This window comes from Melospiza georgiana, chromosome 1 (assembly GCF_028018845.1).
Source record: "Melospiza georgiana isolate bMelGeo1 chromosome 1, bMelGeo1.pri, whole genome shotgun sequence".
NCBI classification, from domain to species: Eukaryota; Metazoa; Chordata; class Aves; order Passeriformes; family Passerellidae; genus Melospiza; species Melospiza georgiana.
Window position 1 is genome coordinate 54,067,657 of NC_080430.1, and position 17,684 is coordinate 54,085,340.

The following is a 17,684-nucleotide window of genomic DNA, read 5'->3' on the forward strand; positions in this document are numbered from 1 at the left end:
TCCGTAAAGATGTGCAAAAGTGATGCCACTTCTCATAAGGCCTTATTTTAATATACATCAGTTAAATCACATGATAAAAAATTTCATTTCCCAATTTTTCTGGTGCTTTTACATGAGAAGCTATACTTTACAGAAGCATAACTACTGCATCTTTAAAACACTGCTTCTCCAAGTTCTCCTTCATGGCTAAAAAGCCAAAATAGACAAAATTAGGAATAAACCCACTGTGTTAGTTTTTTCAGCTATTCTAACATCATCATATTTTTCAGGTGCTCCAATAATACTTTCAACAGTTTCATTTACATCCATGAGGACTCAGCACTGCTACATATTTTGCATGTGGCATCACAAGGCACACACATTAAATGACCTTTTAATATTTTGATTGAAGTGACTTATCCAAAGCTATGTGGGAACAGTGTGGCAGATGCAGGAAGAAATTCCTGTCTGACATTCAACTTCTATAAAAAGAAAGCTATATTTCTGCTACTTCTTACTTCTTTTCATACTCTGAATCAAATGAATTAAGAATTTGACAGACAACAATCTGGTTCAGAAGGCAGTCAATGCCCTCCTAATGATCAGTCTGGTCTATCCTGCATGCTTCAGGAAGATGATACAGCAGAAAGACAGTACCTGTTTTAAAAACATCACAATGCATATGAATTAGAGGTTCTACAGTAAAGTTGTTAGGAATTCTCATATTGGCATTGTTATTATTCATTGTAGCATTTCTAGAAATCAAAATTCAAGCATGGAAAAACCCTAAACATTTTATCTCATGTAGTTAGACAATGTCTTATCTAGAGCTCAAGCCAAACTGGCACCTTCAGGATCACAAAATTCATAAAGGGCTTGGGGAGTATGTGGCAACAGGTGAAAGCATGCACTGTGTGGGACTCAAGTCCTCTTTACTAACAGCCAACTTCTTTCCACTAACCTTAAAAACATGGAACAGAAAAGATCGTATCTGTGACATTGCCATCAACTTTCTGCTCAAGTCTCTTTGACAAAGAACTAATTCTTTAAAATGGAGCAGAAGAGCTCCCAGGCAAAACCTAGTTGTCAGAATATGCTGGTATGGTAAAAAAAATCTTATTTCTGGAAACTTTTTATCCCCCATGAGTGGGTCGTTTTACCCAGAAATGTTCCCAATGTACTTGAGATTTAAGCAGACAACCAGCACTGGAAATTCTGTAAAGCTAAAGGAAAGCAAGAACAAAACCTCATAGAAATTGCTGAGCTACCTCTTTACTATTATTTTTCTTATGGCACTGTCTATAAGTAGTAAGTACTTCTAGACAGTAGTTGTATATTAAAAGTGTACAGACAAAATCCTGTCATTAACAAATGCATACAGGGTTTTTTTCAAGACTTCTCCATTATAAGCTTTCCACAAGTCATTGTAACAGAGGCAGGCCATGCACAAACATGGCACAGTCATGGACCAGATGGTCACTACAGCCAAAATTTAAAATACACTTCCTATGACAATATTTCTCATACCAAAATACAAGTGCTGTTTCATTTTGAGACTTTCCTACAATATCTGTATATAGAATACATATATAATGCATAATTGTGTATATGTGAAAATCACATACTACAAACTGTACTGGAATTGGATTTTCCATTTTACTTCTTCAAAATATGTTCCATTTCTCAATCCACTCCTCTTTAGAACAGAATCCACTTTCACAATATTCCTACAGGCCAAAAGCTTGAAAACATTTGTAATTCAGTATAAGAGAGCTACTCTTGAAAAAATTAAAGGCTTGGGTATGGCTGGTGGTGTGATGTTTTTTCTTTGCATGGAATTTAAAAATTGAAGTAAAAAATTGTCTTGAAACACCAAAGCCAGGCAGCACACGTTTTAAGCTTAGCAAGAGAGGGATGAATACAGCTGAATTTCTGATTCAAAGTACAGTTTAATTTTAGATGTGTTCATTGGGTTGTTTCACTTTCAATGAATTGGCATTTTTAAATGTAAAAACATTCCATCATAAGATTTCCAACCAGTTTTAGTACTTATTTAATAGACACATACAAACTTTAATTCCTCTCTCTTGCCCATTAGGAATTACTTCCAGAAATATCATATTGCCTTAGGTGTGCAATCAGTTGCTTTTCAGTTGGAGAAACCTCTACATGTAAAAAAAATCTCCCTATAGTACATTAATATAATTTCATTTGTCTTGGGACAGCCCTCAATATGCCACTAAAGTATATTTCAACAAAGAATAACAATTAAAATATGGTCCTATTAAAAAAAAAAGTAAAACAAAATAACCCCAAACCAAAATCAAACCCAAACCAGCACCAAAACCCACACAATTAAAAAGAAAAGGCAACAAAAAAAAACCACCAAAGCAAAAACACCCTACACGTTTTATAACTTTTGCTCTTCTATTTGTTCAAAATACTGAATGTAGAAGCTTTTACCAGATGCTAGGAATTTTTTTTGCCAGGATACATACAAAATAACTTCCAAAATAAGAGACAATCTGAAGGTTAATGAAAAAAAAAAAAACTACCACCTTCATAAGTTTTCACAAATAACAAACTTAAAACATCAGATAATTACCAGTTATCAGATATTTCAATGCTCAATTTACTGTGACTTTTTTTTCTGAGGCATATTCAGAGAAATGGCTAAAGGAACTGTAATGGCCTTCTGGGACAGGAAGACTAAGGTTTCAGTAAAAAATGTTAAATTAATTTTTATAGTGATGCAAAGTCAGGGAAGGGTTGTTAAGGGATGGCCTGTTGCCACAGGGTGGAGTTTTGTTATGGTATCCTTTTAGAGTCTGCAGGTGTTTGGCAGGAGCTGAAATCAGGGCCAGCTGTGATATTTCAGCTCCGATATTTCCCTCCCCATATTTCTCAGAAGTGATGCATCAGGATGATGTCTTACACCTGATGTACTCAACTTGTGTGGTATGACTGGAACTGCTGGGGGGGGGGGGGATGGGGGAAGTGCCACTGCATGGTTTTCATTTTATTTTCAGCTGACAACATTCATATAGGAAAATTCATCAACATGAATGGATTTAATATAGTAAAACACCAGATTACAGTTTATTAAACTGCCCATTTTTTTTTTCTGAGTTGTTTTGGTGCTTCCTGTATTATGTCAGCTATTTAATTAAAGTAAGAACACTCTATAAAATAATGTTGAAAGAAATTACATTGCAAAAAAGGCGAGGGCAATGTTCTAAAGAAGAAAAAAACACCTTCAGTCACCTCACTTAACCAGCAAAGATCTCTGTCCTTGCATACTTAGCTGCAGTACAGTGCGTACCTGTTTTTGTTTTGTTTTATCTTTTGGGAGAATTTGAATAGTTTCTATTAAAAATGGTATTCTCTTTTAAGTTTGTTTTGTTTGGAAATCTTCAAACCACATTGTATTTCACACACATATTCCCCAGGGTATGTAAAATGGGACCATACTGAGGTCACTCTTAAGATTTTTAAGTGTTTTAAGAATTCTTTTAATGTTTGTACTATCTTGGCCTGGTTAAAAGAGCATTTTTTAAAAATAGTTTTGAAAAGTTTCACTATGTAAATTTTCATAGTCTATACTGTTCTATTAAGCATTTGTAAGAACTTTCACAAACATTGCTTTCTCCCTCACATTTTTAAGAAATTTGTTCCCTTAACTAGCCAATCTCCTTTTTCTCTCAGCCGTTTTATCCAAATATGCACAAGTACACGCGTACATCTCTCCACAGACTGATTGACTTACCAGTACAAATGCCTGTGGTATTCATTTAACTTCACAAATGAATAAAAGATTATAATCAGTGGGAAAAGTGGACATTTAACTCCATTCATGGAAAAACAGTATCACCTGGCACTCCAACTGAGTAAGAAATTTCCTGGGTTTTGGCAGCTCACTTGGAGTACGACTGAAGCTGTTAATGATATTAGTGAAATGTCCTGGGATCAAAAAATATGTTGTTTCATCTCAGTTTATAGAAGGAGTTATATAAGCCACTCCCAGCCTTCAGAGCTCTGAGGTCCTATTAGTTAAAATCAAATTTGAAAGCACAACCAGCCTGTAGCAAATTGAGCTCCATTAGACTATTTCAATCATCTCTTGTAGTGGTCTTTCCCCTTAGTTCCTCAAACGTGCTTCCAGCCATCCCTTGCATTGTTCCAGCCCCCTCCCTAGATTGCTGTCTCCATCTGGTACCAGCCCAGAGCACCCTTTGCAGCATTACTGACAGCTGAGCTGACATCCGTGCAGTGAATCTTGGTCACTAACAGTGCAAGACTACACTAACAATGCAAAGGGTTTGTATTATGGATATAAAAATCCAAAGATGAAGGAGGAAGGTAATGGCAATAAATGAAGTAAATAAAATGCTTAGATCCAATCTTGATGGTAACACAAAAAGGAAGATGTTAGCTAAGCCTGTGTATTATCTATTAGAATTAGATAAGAGTTAGGCAAAATTGAGCTACCACTGGGTTTGATGTTTTTCTGCACTCTTCACAATGGTTGAGAGCAAATGGCGAAGAGAAGCACTTAACTGTGCTATGATCAAACAGTCTTAAGTAAAATTAGAGTTTCACATGTCTTACAGTATCAGTATGCATGGTTATCATAGGCAAATTGAGTGACATCTTTCTTAGAACTGTATTTTCTGGTCTAAACTGAGTCTGAGAAAACCACATTATAATGTGAGCACTGGCAAGAATTATTACAAAGTTTTCATACTTGATAAAAATCCGGGTTCAGGTTTATACATGAGAAAACAGGTGGATTGATGAATAGGTGGATAAAGAATTGGTTGGATAGTCACATCCAGAGGGTATGGGTCAATGACTCAGTGAGACATGATCTTGGTGACAAGTGGTGTCCCTCAGGGGTGCTTTTTGGGACCAGTGCTATTTAATGTCTTCATCAATGACAGACAAAGGGATCGAGTGCACCCTCAGCAAGTCTGCACACGTCACCAATCTGAGTGATGCAGTTGCCACCCCTGAAGGATGGAATGCCATCCAGAGGGACGCTCATATTCTTGAGAAGTGGGCCCATGAGAACATCACAAGGTTCAACAAAGCCAAGCCCAAAGTTCTACACCAGGGTCAAGGCAACCCTCAGGATCAATATGGGCTGGGGCATGAGAAGATTGAGAGCAGCCCTGCTGAGAACAAATACAGGGACCTGGTGGATGTGAGGTTGGACATAAGCCAGAAATGTTTCCTTGCATTCCAGAAAGTGAAATGTGTCTCAGGCTGCATCAAAAGAAGTGTGACCAGGCCATCAAGACAGAGATCCTTTCCTTCTACTCTGCTTTCATAAGATCCCACCTGGAGTATTGTGTCCAGCACTGGGGTCCACAGTATCAGAAGGAGCAAGTTGGAGGAGTCCAGAGGAGTCCAGTGGAGATGATCAGAGGGCTGGATGGAGCACCTCTGCAATGAGGAAAGGCTGAGAGAACTAGGAATGTTCATCTTGGAAAAGAGAATGCTCTGGGGATTCCCTGTGGTGGCCTTTCAGTACTTAAAAGGGAACTATAAGAATTTTTAGCAGGACCTGTTATGATAGGACAAGGGTTAATGACTCTAAACTGAAAAAAAAAAAAGTTAATTTAGATTAGCCATAATAAAGTTTTTACAATGATGGTCAGGAAACACTAGAAGAGGTTGCCCAGATAGATAGTAAATGCCCATCCCTGAAAATATTCAAGATCAGACTGGGTGGGGCTTCTGAGCTATCTGATTTTGTTGAAGATACCCCTGCAGATTGCAGGGTTGTTGGAATAGATGACCTCACAAAGATCCTTTCCAACTCAAACTATTTTATAATTCTATGAAAAATCTTGCTGTGATTAGAGTATGTTCTTGTTGGTAGATGCTGGTTTTCTCCTGTTATACCTGGGATTTCATAGTGCAGAGGACACTTAGATTACAGTCTCTCAGGTGATAAAGTCCTTTCCCAGTCAATCTCAGTCTTTTTTTTTCCCCTGCTTCCTTTGAACTGAAACTATCTGTGAGAAAACACTTCTTTCAGAAATGAAATGAAGGTATAACATGCAGCTATGCACAAATATTGGCATTAAATTTCCAGTAGCAATGACTGGGTGCCACATATTTCAGAAAAGCGTGTAGAAAAGACGGTTTTAAAGCAGTTTCATGAGGAAAAGATTAGCAAGCACCTTACAGAAAATTATTTCAAAAAACATGCCATATCTAACTGCAAAGCACCATGGTACCTTTTATTGATAGGCTAACTATATCAAGTAATAACCTGAGACATATACATAAATAACATATATATATAAAACATAATATAATATATGTGAAACTGTTATTTAGGTGAATTCTAACAAGAATAAGGTAGCCAAGATATCCTCTTTCCAATTTGGGAAGTAATAGCCCATGACAAATAATGTTTTAAAAACAGTCTCTTTCAGAGTAGACTCAACTTCTTAAAATTCACAGCATCAAAAAAGCACAGAATATTTTTCCAATGTTGCCCTAAGCAGAGCCAAGTCTGAGTAAAATACTCTTGCTGTATGGTCTTCAAAGCCCAATCTTAATCCCTGTGAAAGTTATGAAGTGAAAAATTTGGCCCATGCATGCTTTACAGCATGATACTACATCATTTTAAGAAGAGAGTATTTATTTAATAAAAAAATATTCTTTCCCTGCAGTCACCTAACAAATATTATCTTATGCCTCTAAAATATAATAATATTTATAACAAACATTTATTATAAATATTTTTTTAATGACAGGGATTGCTTTGCCTGCTCTTACTTTCCCAGCACTGCAATCACATTCGCAACAAACACTTCTGACAGCAGACATGGACATGTACAAAATCAGAAGAAAATACCAAAATAGTCATTGATAAATCATTTTTTCTTGTGATTCTCTGTAGTAAAAATCACCTTAGAGGAGATTCATCACACATTAGAACAGCCAAAAAATATACAGCTGCAGTACTCAAGACAGTCTAATTCAGTTTATCTTGGGCCCTTTAACCCTTCTTAAGCCAGAGAGTCAAAAAGCAGCAAAGGCATCAGAAAATATGAAGATAATATAACTCTCCAGGTACTAAAGTAGAAAAATATTGTATATAATTAAGCATAGGTGTAATCCAGTGCAATATTAAATAGATACAGAGATGAACTGTTTTTAGCTACTGAAACCACCAGGCCAAGAAAAGGTTTCTTTCTTTCTTTCTATGGATTTTGTGCTTCATTTTTCTTTTTCCAGTCAAAATGTTGCCCATTTTTTTTTCAAACAGAATTGATTTTGGTTGTCCAAACTCCATACAAAAAATTAGTTCTTTCAGGGCCCAAAAAAAAGGTGCTTTTCTGCATATTTATGTGACAAAATGTATTTATATACTATATTATGGTTTCTTCCTCTGTTTTACCAGCCAGTTTTGAAACATAGACTCTATGTGAGACATGGAATACCCATGGTTTAATTTGTTGTGAAAAAGTCTGAGTCCTCAAGCATATAATTCATTTAAACATTTGTATTTATTTCTAAATATGACCTACTATTGGCTGAACCTCAATTCATCATGAACCTCTCAAATCCCATTTTAAAGTAGCCAAAATCAGGTCTGAGTGGCAGGAGGAGTTACTCAGCACTTGTAAGACACGTGTAATAGTGTACAGAAGAGACTTGGTGAGGACCAACCTGAGGATCTGAGAACACTTGCTGCATGTTGTTGATTGGGCCGTAGGGAACCCCGCTCCCCTCAAAGAGCTGCAACCACTCCATCGTCGCTTTTTCTGAAAACCTAAGAGCAAATAAGAATGAATGTGGTTTAAACACCGTACTTTCAGATTCTAAGGAGTGTCTCCCTTCTCTTTCACTGCTTCCATACTCCTCTCCACTGATTTCTTCCCAGTCAGTGATTAAAATAACAAAAATGTACTAGTTATATTCTTCAGAAATGCAAAACCCATAGGAGAAAGAATATCTCTGAACGAGCTTCTGTTTCTATCTGATAATCTGAAGCAATGCAGGAATGATGTAAAGCTGAATTTATCATCAGTTTCAAATAAGGATCAATGGGTTTCCTCCCTTCCTTAATTATACTAATGCACTTCACATTCGTTTCCCATCATGTATATATTTAACAACAAAAAGATACAGTGCAAGTACCATACAGTACTGCTCATTAAAAGCTGATGTAAAGCATCATCAAAGACATACATCAGGATTAAAACCCACATTTTTAGGTCAGATAAGAAGACTGATCACATATTTATTTGTTGGATGGTTGTACAACCTATCCTAAGAACACACAGTTCGGCATATATACACGGTGCCTGTATGCTGGTGAACACGTTGCTCCAGGTCTTTGTATCACATGCAAAAAGCTCATTTTATTTCTTTCTAAGCGTTCCATTTCATAACTAGTAACACCACTCTATTTCCCCTGTTTTGCTAGATAGATTTTCTTCCCTCATCTGCCTACTGAAGTTGCATACATGAAGAAAAGACACCGTTGGAACAATATAATTTGCTGAGAGATGGTATTATCTGCAGTCATCTGGGATCCTGAATCAAAAGTAAACTTACTTGGAGATTGCATTTTAAAGTTCAGGAAGATAAATACCATAGAGGTCTACCAGCTTATTACAAATCAAAACTGACTTCATGATATACCTAACACTGAAAAGAAATTAGATGCGATTTAAAGACCTGATGGAAACAAAATTAATAGAAACCTTAAAAAGGTTTCTATTAATTTCTCAGTTACTAGTATTCTATAGCTACCAGTTTGCTGTTCCTTAAGAGTAATAACATCAGTAACATTCAGCTTTACTTCTAGCACAAAATATGCATGGCCCCTTCTCAGACCTAGCAGATTTATTCCTGAAGTCAACAAGCAATTCTAGAAGAAATGGAAGGAGCAATAAAAAAAGTCAAAATAAAAGGCCTTAAAAGTGCAAAATATGTTATAAAATGAAGCATGAGTCATGAAAGAATGAAGCAAATTGCAGCATAGCTTCTAAATAAAACAGATAAAAGAATATTGCAATCCACTTCATTGAATATGAAAGTGACATCATGGTAAAGATGTAGTCAGCCATAAAGACAGGGCTGCTGTTGAACCCATCCAGGGTCTATCCAATTTAGTACTCTGTTGGAGCCGTACCTAGAACCAGGTACATTGCAGGAAACTGGGGAAAAAACTAACTCTAGATAGCAGATAACCTTCCTTCCTCAGTGACTGCAGGTATTAACCATGATTTTAGCCTAAAATACAATTTGTATTTCCCTTCAGTACTCTCCATTCAACAACAATTCTCATCATCTGTATATTCTTGTTATTCATAGCCATCTAGTATTAAGGTTTGGGGCTCAAAATTTCATGTAAATAAGATTTGCATGAAAAACTGTTTCCCTTCAGTTGCAGACGCTGTTTATATAAAATTATTCTGTTCCCTGCTAGCAACAGAGATGCTTCATATTTCATGGCCCACTAAATCCCTTGTTATAAATGGAAAGTGTTTTTCAGCTACTACTTTTGGACACTTCAAATTCTACTATCTCATTTCTAATAAGACAGGACAACTGCAAGAGGAATCTTGGGCTCAACTTCATAACCATGGTGCTGAAGACCATCACCAGGAAATTATTGCAATTCTCAATGTATCACATTCAATTGATCTGTTAGTAATGAATAAGTCTTGCTATGTTATGTTCCCACACTTCTTTTTAAAAAAGAGTTTATAAATATCTTCCTGAGTCTAAAAAAACAGAACTTTTGCATTTAAAGAATAGCCTGAAAATGAAGTTTTTTCAACAGGAGTGTCTATAATCTATATCTGCATAACCAGTAGGCTACTTCTTGATATTGTGGTAAATCTGAATAATTTTCAAGATATATATTCTCCTTTAGTTGTACCATTGTGAGTGACTCAATATATAGTGGAGTTGTATATGTAAGTTGCAGAATCTATGTACATGTTAAGCAAAATTTCTGTGATTCTATGTTAATTTCTACAATTTAAGGTTGTGCTTAGTTTTTTTCTTCCTACATGACAGAAAAAAAACCCTACAATTTTGTAGAAAACATGAGATTGTCCATTATCCTCTGTCTATTATCCTCAAGGGGGACACAGTGTTTCTTATTGAAACTCTCTCTAACTCTGATGGGGAATAGCTCCCTTTATTTGTGTTAAAGAAAGGCTGTTGAGAACATATTGTTAGGCAAATGGTTGAAAACCAAAACAGAACACCACCACTGCCAATAAAGGTCTAGTATTCAGATTCTGAGAGCAACAGCATGGAACTATTTTGCTCATTCAACTATGTTTTATATATTGAAACATCTGCTGTACATCATTAAGGGAGAAATACTCTTTCAAGATCTGATAAAAGATAAGCCTTGGATTAAAAAGATGTTAATTTTTACCTCTGATGTCAGCTGTACAAATTTCAATTTATTTTTTTTACCAACCTGTATGTATTATTCCCCCAACTAAAAACAATTTGTGATAGTATTGTATCACAAATAAGTACCATAACCTTTACTTAAACTGAGGGGCTGATGTTTAGGTTGCTAAGTACCCAATGATAACGTGCTCAGCACTTCCAAATAACAAGAGAAGACCCTCAGTAAAAACTTCCAAGAAGTAGAAGACTAACATTCTCTCCTGAAAATGAAAGCTCTGCCAGCAGGAATTCAGAAGGTCTGGCCAATCCTTTTTCTCTTTACGTATTTAAAATGTCTTTCTATGATTTTTCATTGTTTATAATAAATATCATACTTTGTATATTTTTCAGTTAAGAAAAATAAATTATTGACTTTCTTTATATATATACATACATAAACAAAAACATTGTGATGGAAACACACACAAGGCTAAACGATGGCCCATCTTCCAAACCTGAGCTAGTAGGGAAAAAAAAAGAATCCAAGACTGTAGAGCATCTGAACTCTGAAACATGACACTTGCAAGAGGATCTTTACCTCAGAGATACTCAGTGACTGCAGGAGAGCTCAACACTGCTCAAACTACAGCTTCAATTCTTTTCAGAGGAGTCCCTTTTCCTATAAAGTGTTCCATCTGCCACATATATATATATATGTATAATCACAGCAATGCCCTCTAAATTACCTGTGATTTATTTATAAAAAATGTTTTAAACCTGTAGCTTAGCTCTCTGCAATTACTACCAGTATTTTAGAAGTTCAAAAGGATTTGCTTTTTACTGTACTACTTTGTGGTATGAAGTTTAAATTCAGGCTCTTCCTGAAAGCATCTCTAAAAAAAGGAAGGATATGTACTCCAGTGAAGAACAAACCCATTGCTAGGACATTTACTGCAAAGCCTGAACTGAGGCTTACTTCCTGAAGGGGTCAAAGTCTCCATGATGTCGTATTTGCATTTTAAGCTATACTCTAAGCCTCCTCCGCACTAAATTACACAGCACTCACGAAAATACTAAAGCTGCAGTATCGAAATGAGGCATCAAATTCCAGAACATTTAACATTAAATATATTTCATGCTTTAAAATATTTTAAGAACAGAAAGCGTGGCATAAGCTGAACTAATTGAAATTGGAAGAAATCCAACTAAATATATTTTTCTTCAATTAGTAAATCTAGCAAGCATCATTAAATGGAAACATCTAAATTTAAACTATACACTCAGCAAATTCATAAAAAAATTTACAGCACAATACAAAAAAAAACCTCTAAAAGGCAAAAAATATATAGAAAATAAAAAAGTTTTACACCTTGTTTTTTTTACACAAACTACAAGCATAGTTTGGCTTCTTGAAAAGCAGGATCTGCATTCCCTTTTGCTTTCTAACAAATTCTAATTTAAAGAAAAAAGTAAGAAATGCATCTTTACATGTAAAACAGAAAAAGGATGTCTGCTGGACTTGTGCAAGTTATATGAAATGGCTTTAATGTGTTCATATTTTTTAATAGCACTTGGGTATGTTTCTAAGTTTCTCATCCTGATAACTATTAAAATAAAATTTGGTGGTTTTCTTAGCAATATTTTGTCTTTCAACGAAACAAAGACTTTAAAAGTTTGAATGAATCCACTTTGTGTGTATTCCATTTTCTATGTTTCCTAGGAAACCTTCAATCCTTGCTACATCCTTTGTAGAAGGGCAACCATGTTTCTCTAATGGATAAAAATATCCAATTCCACACAAGGTTTAGAAGAACTACTAAAGCAAAATACTGCTCTTTTCTATAGGAAACCTATGGCAATTAATTTAGAGAAGTAATTTGGACAGCTACCAAATACAGATGGAACAGCAACCTCCAGGATTAGTAAGAGCTTTCTACATGGGGTCAATCACAAAAAAGCTCCTCTGTTCTTGCTAAAATCCACAAGAGCATTCCTGTGTTTTCTAGCACAACACAAATCTGCATCCTAGTTTTTGTTTTATTTTGTTCTATCAACAGTCTCTTCACTCCCAAATATCTAGAATATTTTTTCTCTTCAGTACCAAACACCTCTTTAATTGTAGTTAAATGAGTAAGAAGTTGGTACAGTTTCTTACAGTAGCATCTATGGAAGACACTACACAAAACAAAATCCCTAGAAAATATTTGTTTGGAAAATTCAAATAACGGATCATTATCCTTTAGTGTACAGTGAATACAGAATTCGTGCTTTCAAAGTGAATTCTACAGTATTTACTCAATAGTGTGTAAATATCTCTGTCAGTGGGTACTCTTCTGTTACTGGTGAATCACTGGGAAAATCACAACAGACAAAATATTAAAATAGTCGTCATCAACATGATTGTACAGGTTTTGCTGAGAGATATTTCAAATACTTTAAAAGATGTCACATACAGTAGATTATAAGTGGTAGCTATATAAAAAATACCATCCACACATTTGCAGTTACAACAATTCACCATGAAAATTCTTTTATATTTCTATATAAATAAAAATATTTACATAAATAAATATTGTTTATTTATAGATAAATAAATATTGCATACTACAAATATTGCTACCAGTTTTGTAGAAATATTAATAAATCTTCACCTTTGTGCACTAAGTTTGTGCCAGAGGTTAACAGACTTTCCTCTATCAAGATTTGCATGCTGCTTTAAAACCATGTATGATTTTTAAGGAATGGCATACCACACGGAGGGAAACACGACTATCTTGTAAAATGCATTTCTTTTGGCTACTGAGAAGTTACTCCAGCATGTAAAAGAACTAATTTTTTTGCAGTCAAATAGTGTTAAGCTACGCACATTAGAAATATACTGCTTTTCTCCAACCTTCCTCTGTTTTACTCAAGTACAAAAAAGGACCGTAACTTTTATACTTATGACAAAAAAAAGTGCAAATTAACTGAAAATCAGCAAGGTAAACACACATCAAAAAAAGCACATTGAGAAGGATGAAAAGTTGCATTGATTATGTTGCTGGTTTTCTTTTAACCCAAGGGGATTAAGGAACTAGCAAGACACAGGTCAAAAAGTCCATTTAAAATCACTGATTTCAGTAGCCTCAAGTTAGAAATGTAAGTCATCAGAAAAGAGATGGCAAGTTCCTTTTCAAAAAGGATCTTGAACTTCACACAGATATGATAATCCTAGAAGGCTATTAAAGGTAAGAAAAAACCCACAAAAATACACATTAGCTTACCCAGTCCAAAAATCAGATGCTTGAGACGTTTTAGATCTCTCTCATTTGTGTACACAGAAGACAGCATAAAATAGCAATTTAAAATGAAGCGTTTTAAAGCAAAATGTGGCAATTTGGTAGCCACTGCCTCCACAGCTCAACCCTCTCTGTGGTGATGGTAAGGTATGTGACTGGGAAAGTCAGCCTTACCTGCTGTGCCACACTGAAGTCAATTGTCTTTCAAACTTCAAACACCTGTCTTGCTGAAGCTGTAAACAGCAAGATGCTCATGCTTGTAATATTATCAAGTGACTTCAGTCAGCCAGGCACTTGGCTTAGAAAAGGAAATGGTGGGGATAGGGAAGGAGATTTACAAAGGCTGGGTGTGTCTCAACAAGTGTGAATTTAACAATGCTTCTCATCAGGCAAATTAAACCTCTTACAATACTCTTTCCCCTTTAGATGCCCTGCTCTTCTGTTACTAGGTGGAAAGCATTTAGCAACGACTTTATTAACTGAAGATCAAGTTCCTCTGTGTTTCCTTCCTGCTCATTCCTTTTCCCCTCACACTTACATACACAGCATGCAGCTGTAGTGTACAGTCAAGAATAAGGGGTTTAAAATATAAGTGCTAGGAATAGAAGTTCCACTCTGAATCATTTCCAGCCCTAACACTTCTGAGTCCACAATAATTTGGTTGGAGCTGAAGGAGCACTAATCATACTGAATTTATGTGTTCTTCTTTATGTGAAGCTGCTTCAGTTTAAAGGCTGAGGGCACATCTGCTACTCACCTTCCACCTACACCTATACCCCCCCACACACTCTTTTCCATTTACAGGTTAATTTCCCAAAGTACCTTGGAGCACACATTTAGCTGCCCTTAATATGTGTCTACATTACTGAGGTGCACGGTGGGATGAATGTATGAATTCTGGAGTAATTTGAAGAAGATCATCAGATTAAGCCCCCTTTCTCAAAGCAGTTTCTTTTAAAACTGGTATTATACTTGGAACTATTAAAATGGGTACTATACTATTTTGCACACATGTAAAATTTCATGTGCAGTCTATATACGTGTGTCTTGACATATGCCTGCTTATATATACACATACAAAATAATCTGCATTGTGTCTGGTACTATGGTGTTCTAGTGGAAGCAAAAGTGAAAGAGAGGAAGAGGGGGAAGAGAGCAACAATTAAAACTTGGTTCTCTTGTTTGTGAGTTAGATGTACACCTAACTCACAAACCAGAGGTTTTCACTGGAAACTTAAAAAACAGAGTGCTCTGTAGTCTGTCAGTTCTCACATGAGCTGGGTGTCTCAGGGGCCTCAGTGGTAGCCATTGAACCTGACCTCCACCCAGGTAGGGTCATTTTAAATTGACTCTTGGCACATACACAAGAAAGGAAGGCAGAGGTAATTTGCTTTTGTCAGAGTTCTGCTTTCTTGTCATTTGGGGAAAATGTAACGTAAATAAAGAAGCAGATACAGAAGGCACCAAAACTTTTTTTTTCTTTTTTTCTTTTTTTTTTTTCCTTTTACTGAAGAGTAGATGTGCAAATGCCAGCAGTAGGAGAAGAAAGAGGAAATAAGATGAAGAGAGTGAAGGGGGCCTGTAGAAAGTGGAGGAAGATGATGGGAACAGGAAAAAACCAGCACAGAAGGAAGAGGACCAGAGATGGCAAAGGGAACAACACCACCAGTAGCAAAATAAGTCCAAAATGCCCCATGAGCCTATATCCTTCTTGCAGCATTTTACTCATTTCCTCATAGACTGTGGAACTAAAAACACTTCATGTCTTGAGATGGAACTGTTTTCTGTAATCCCTCTTATTGCTTCAGTATGAAAGCAGGCTCTCTCAGAAGCCACATACCACTCCACAGGAGTTTACCTTCCCTTCACTTTTATTGACATACGACATTCTCTGTGGATATGGGAACTTATCCTTCCTTATTTGCTGTCCCTCTCCACCTTTCATTTGTGCCCTACAAATGGAATTGAGATGTACAGAGAGCAAGCTGGATTAAAGAGCTAAGGACAGGCATGCTTCACTCGTCATTTCTGTCAGAGAAGAGGATGAGGAAATTCTTTCTGAAATAAATGGAGCAATTCAAAGCTTTCAGAGGAGTTGTTTCAAGTTGCATATATGTCTGAAGTCATATTTGTCCCCATCTTGTATTCTCACTCAGTTCAGTATATCTGACTTTGATGAATATATAATTTCAGACCCTTCTGAGAAGTCTTCTCTTTAAAGGTCAATTTCTTCTAAGTGCTGCATAATCCCCATGGTTACCTGACTGCCCTGAAATCTGGCATGGTTACCACAGGTGACCACAGGGGGTGAATAGAATTATTGATTTAAATTAGAGGTCACATGGGTGAAGAATTCCCAATATAGAGCCTTTTTCTTAAAAAACCTCAGCATTCCTTAACATTGACCAATTGTCCCAATGTCTCCTTTGTGCACACATCTAAAAATAAAATAGTGACCTGTTGCTCATTTTTTAGCAAATAAAAGCCACCTTGGTGGCAAATAAGTGCCTCCTTGGTAAGTTCAATGCTTTCAAAAATTTCAGCTCCATGCATGAAGCGAATTATATGCTCGAGGCTTCAGGGAGTTTTTGACCCTGTGAGTGGGTCTGAACAACTCCTATTCCAATACAAAGCCTGGTGAACACTTTTTCTTAAGGGTTACTTCTTTTTGCACTTACTGAATGCTCAGAAGTTAGAAATTAATTGAAGATAGTTCATTTTGAAAATTAGGAAAAAGTTGAAAAGAAAAGGTGAAACACAAAACACAGCTCCAGAAACAGTTCAAAAAGGATAAGGGCAAGGAAACAGGGTAGATAGGTCAGTGGAAACCTGCTCTAAGCTCTGGTGGAGCCTTGGTTTATTAGGATTAGAACAACATCAAAGGCTTGAAAAAAATATATGCTTATCTCTACTGTGCAACAGCATTGCTATATGCAAGCAACTGCAGAGTACCAAGCATCTGCCATACATGCTGCTTAAATACCAATGACTTAGTGGAACAGAAAGGGTGCATAAACTGAAAATGGCAGCAGGAGAGTTTGGGGAGAAAAGGAGTGTCTCATCCTAACAAAACTACTGTACTTCACACAACTGTACTTCATTTGCTAGACTGAGAAAAATCAATGTCTAAAGAATATGTCTTCTAAGCTGCTCCAGCTTATATCTCCACAAATTCATTTTAAAGTGGACAGCAGTGCACATACAGTGAGTGAATAGAAGGGTCTGCAGGTGTTTTTGTCCAAGTAATGCACCTTAGGGTTATATTTTCCATGTGCTGGAAGCTGTAATACTATCAAGCAATCAGTGAGTAAATTAAGGTATTTTTCAGTGAAATTCTATCATTACTATTTTGTCATTTCCCTTCATTTCTCAAGGGTTGACATTTTTCAGCACTGAGAAGTTATTCATTTAATTCTCTAAGTAACTTCAAAAATAAACCATGTACAATTTTACAAAAAACTGTGCATTAGTGAATTAGAGCAAAGTTACCATGGAATGTGTGTGGAAACACATTCAACTTCCATTAGAATACTGAAGGTGTTTGTTATATCTGTGTTTTATAACTGATTACCAGATGAACTCACAATAATATGACATAGCAGAATACTTTAGAAATGTCTACTCCAAAAGTGTGTATACATTTACATACTTGCATGTAATATGCAGAAATTCAGCCTAAATTATAATAATAAAACAGAACACAAACTCTGAGAAAAAAAAAAAAGACATAAAGCAGTAATTAGAAGAGCAATAATGTAATTTGATTAACTAATAGCTACAGATACAAAAACAAATTGTAATTCTGGCAATTCAAAGAACAACTGTTCCTTGAACTTTATCTTCTTGCTCAGACATTGCCAATAAGAAAAAAAAAAGTCAACATCCAAAATTAACCAAAGGCAACAAGCTATCAAGTAACTGATCTACGGATGGCAAAAGGTACCAGAGTACATCAGACAAATTCCATACTAAATGAAGTCCAAGTAATAAATCAACATGAACCAACTTTGAAACTAAAACTATGCATCAATAATGCAAGAGCTC

At 35.9% G+C, this 17,684-nt stretch overlaps 1 protein-coding gene across 1 annotated transcript in view; it reads right to left on the minus strand.

Annotated features, from left to right (window-relative positions):
- Positions 1 to 17,684, minus strand: part of SUGCT (succinyl-CoA:glutarate-CoA transferase) — a 310,449-nt gene that overhangs the window by 168,617 nt on the left and 124,148 nt on the right. The window contains exon 12 of the mRNA XM_058031578.1: positions 7,669 to 7,771. Coding sequence (XP_057887561.1) covers positions 7,669 to 7,771 — 103 coding nt within the window. The remainder of the gene's footprint in view (positions 1 to 7,668; positions 7,772 to 17,684) is intronic.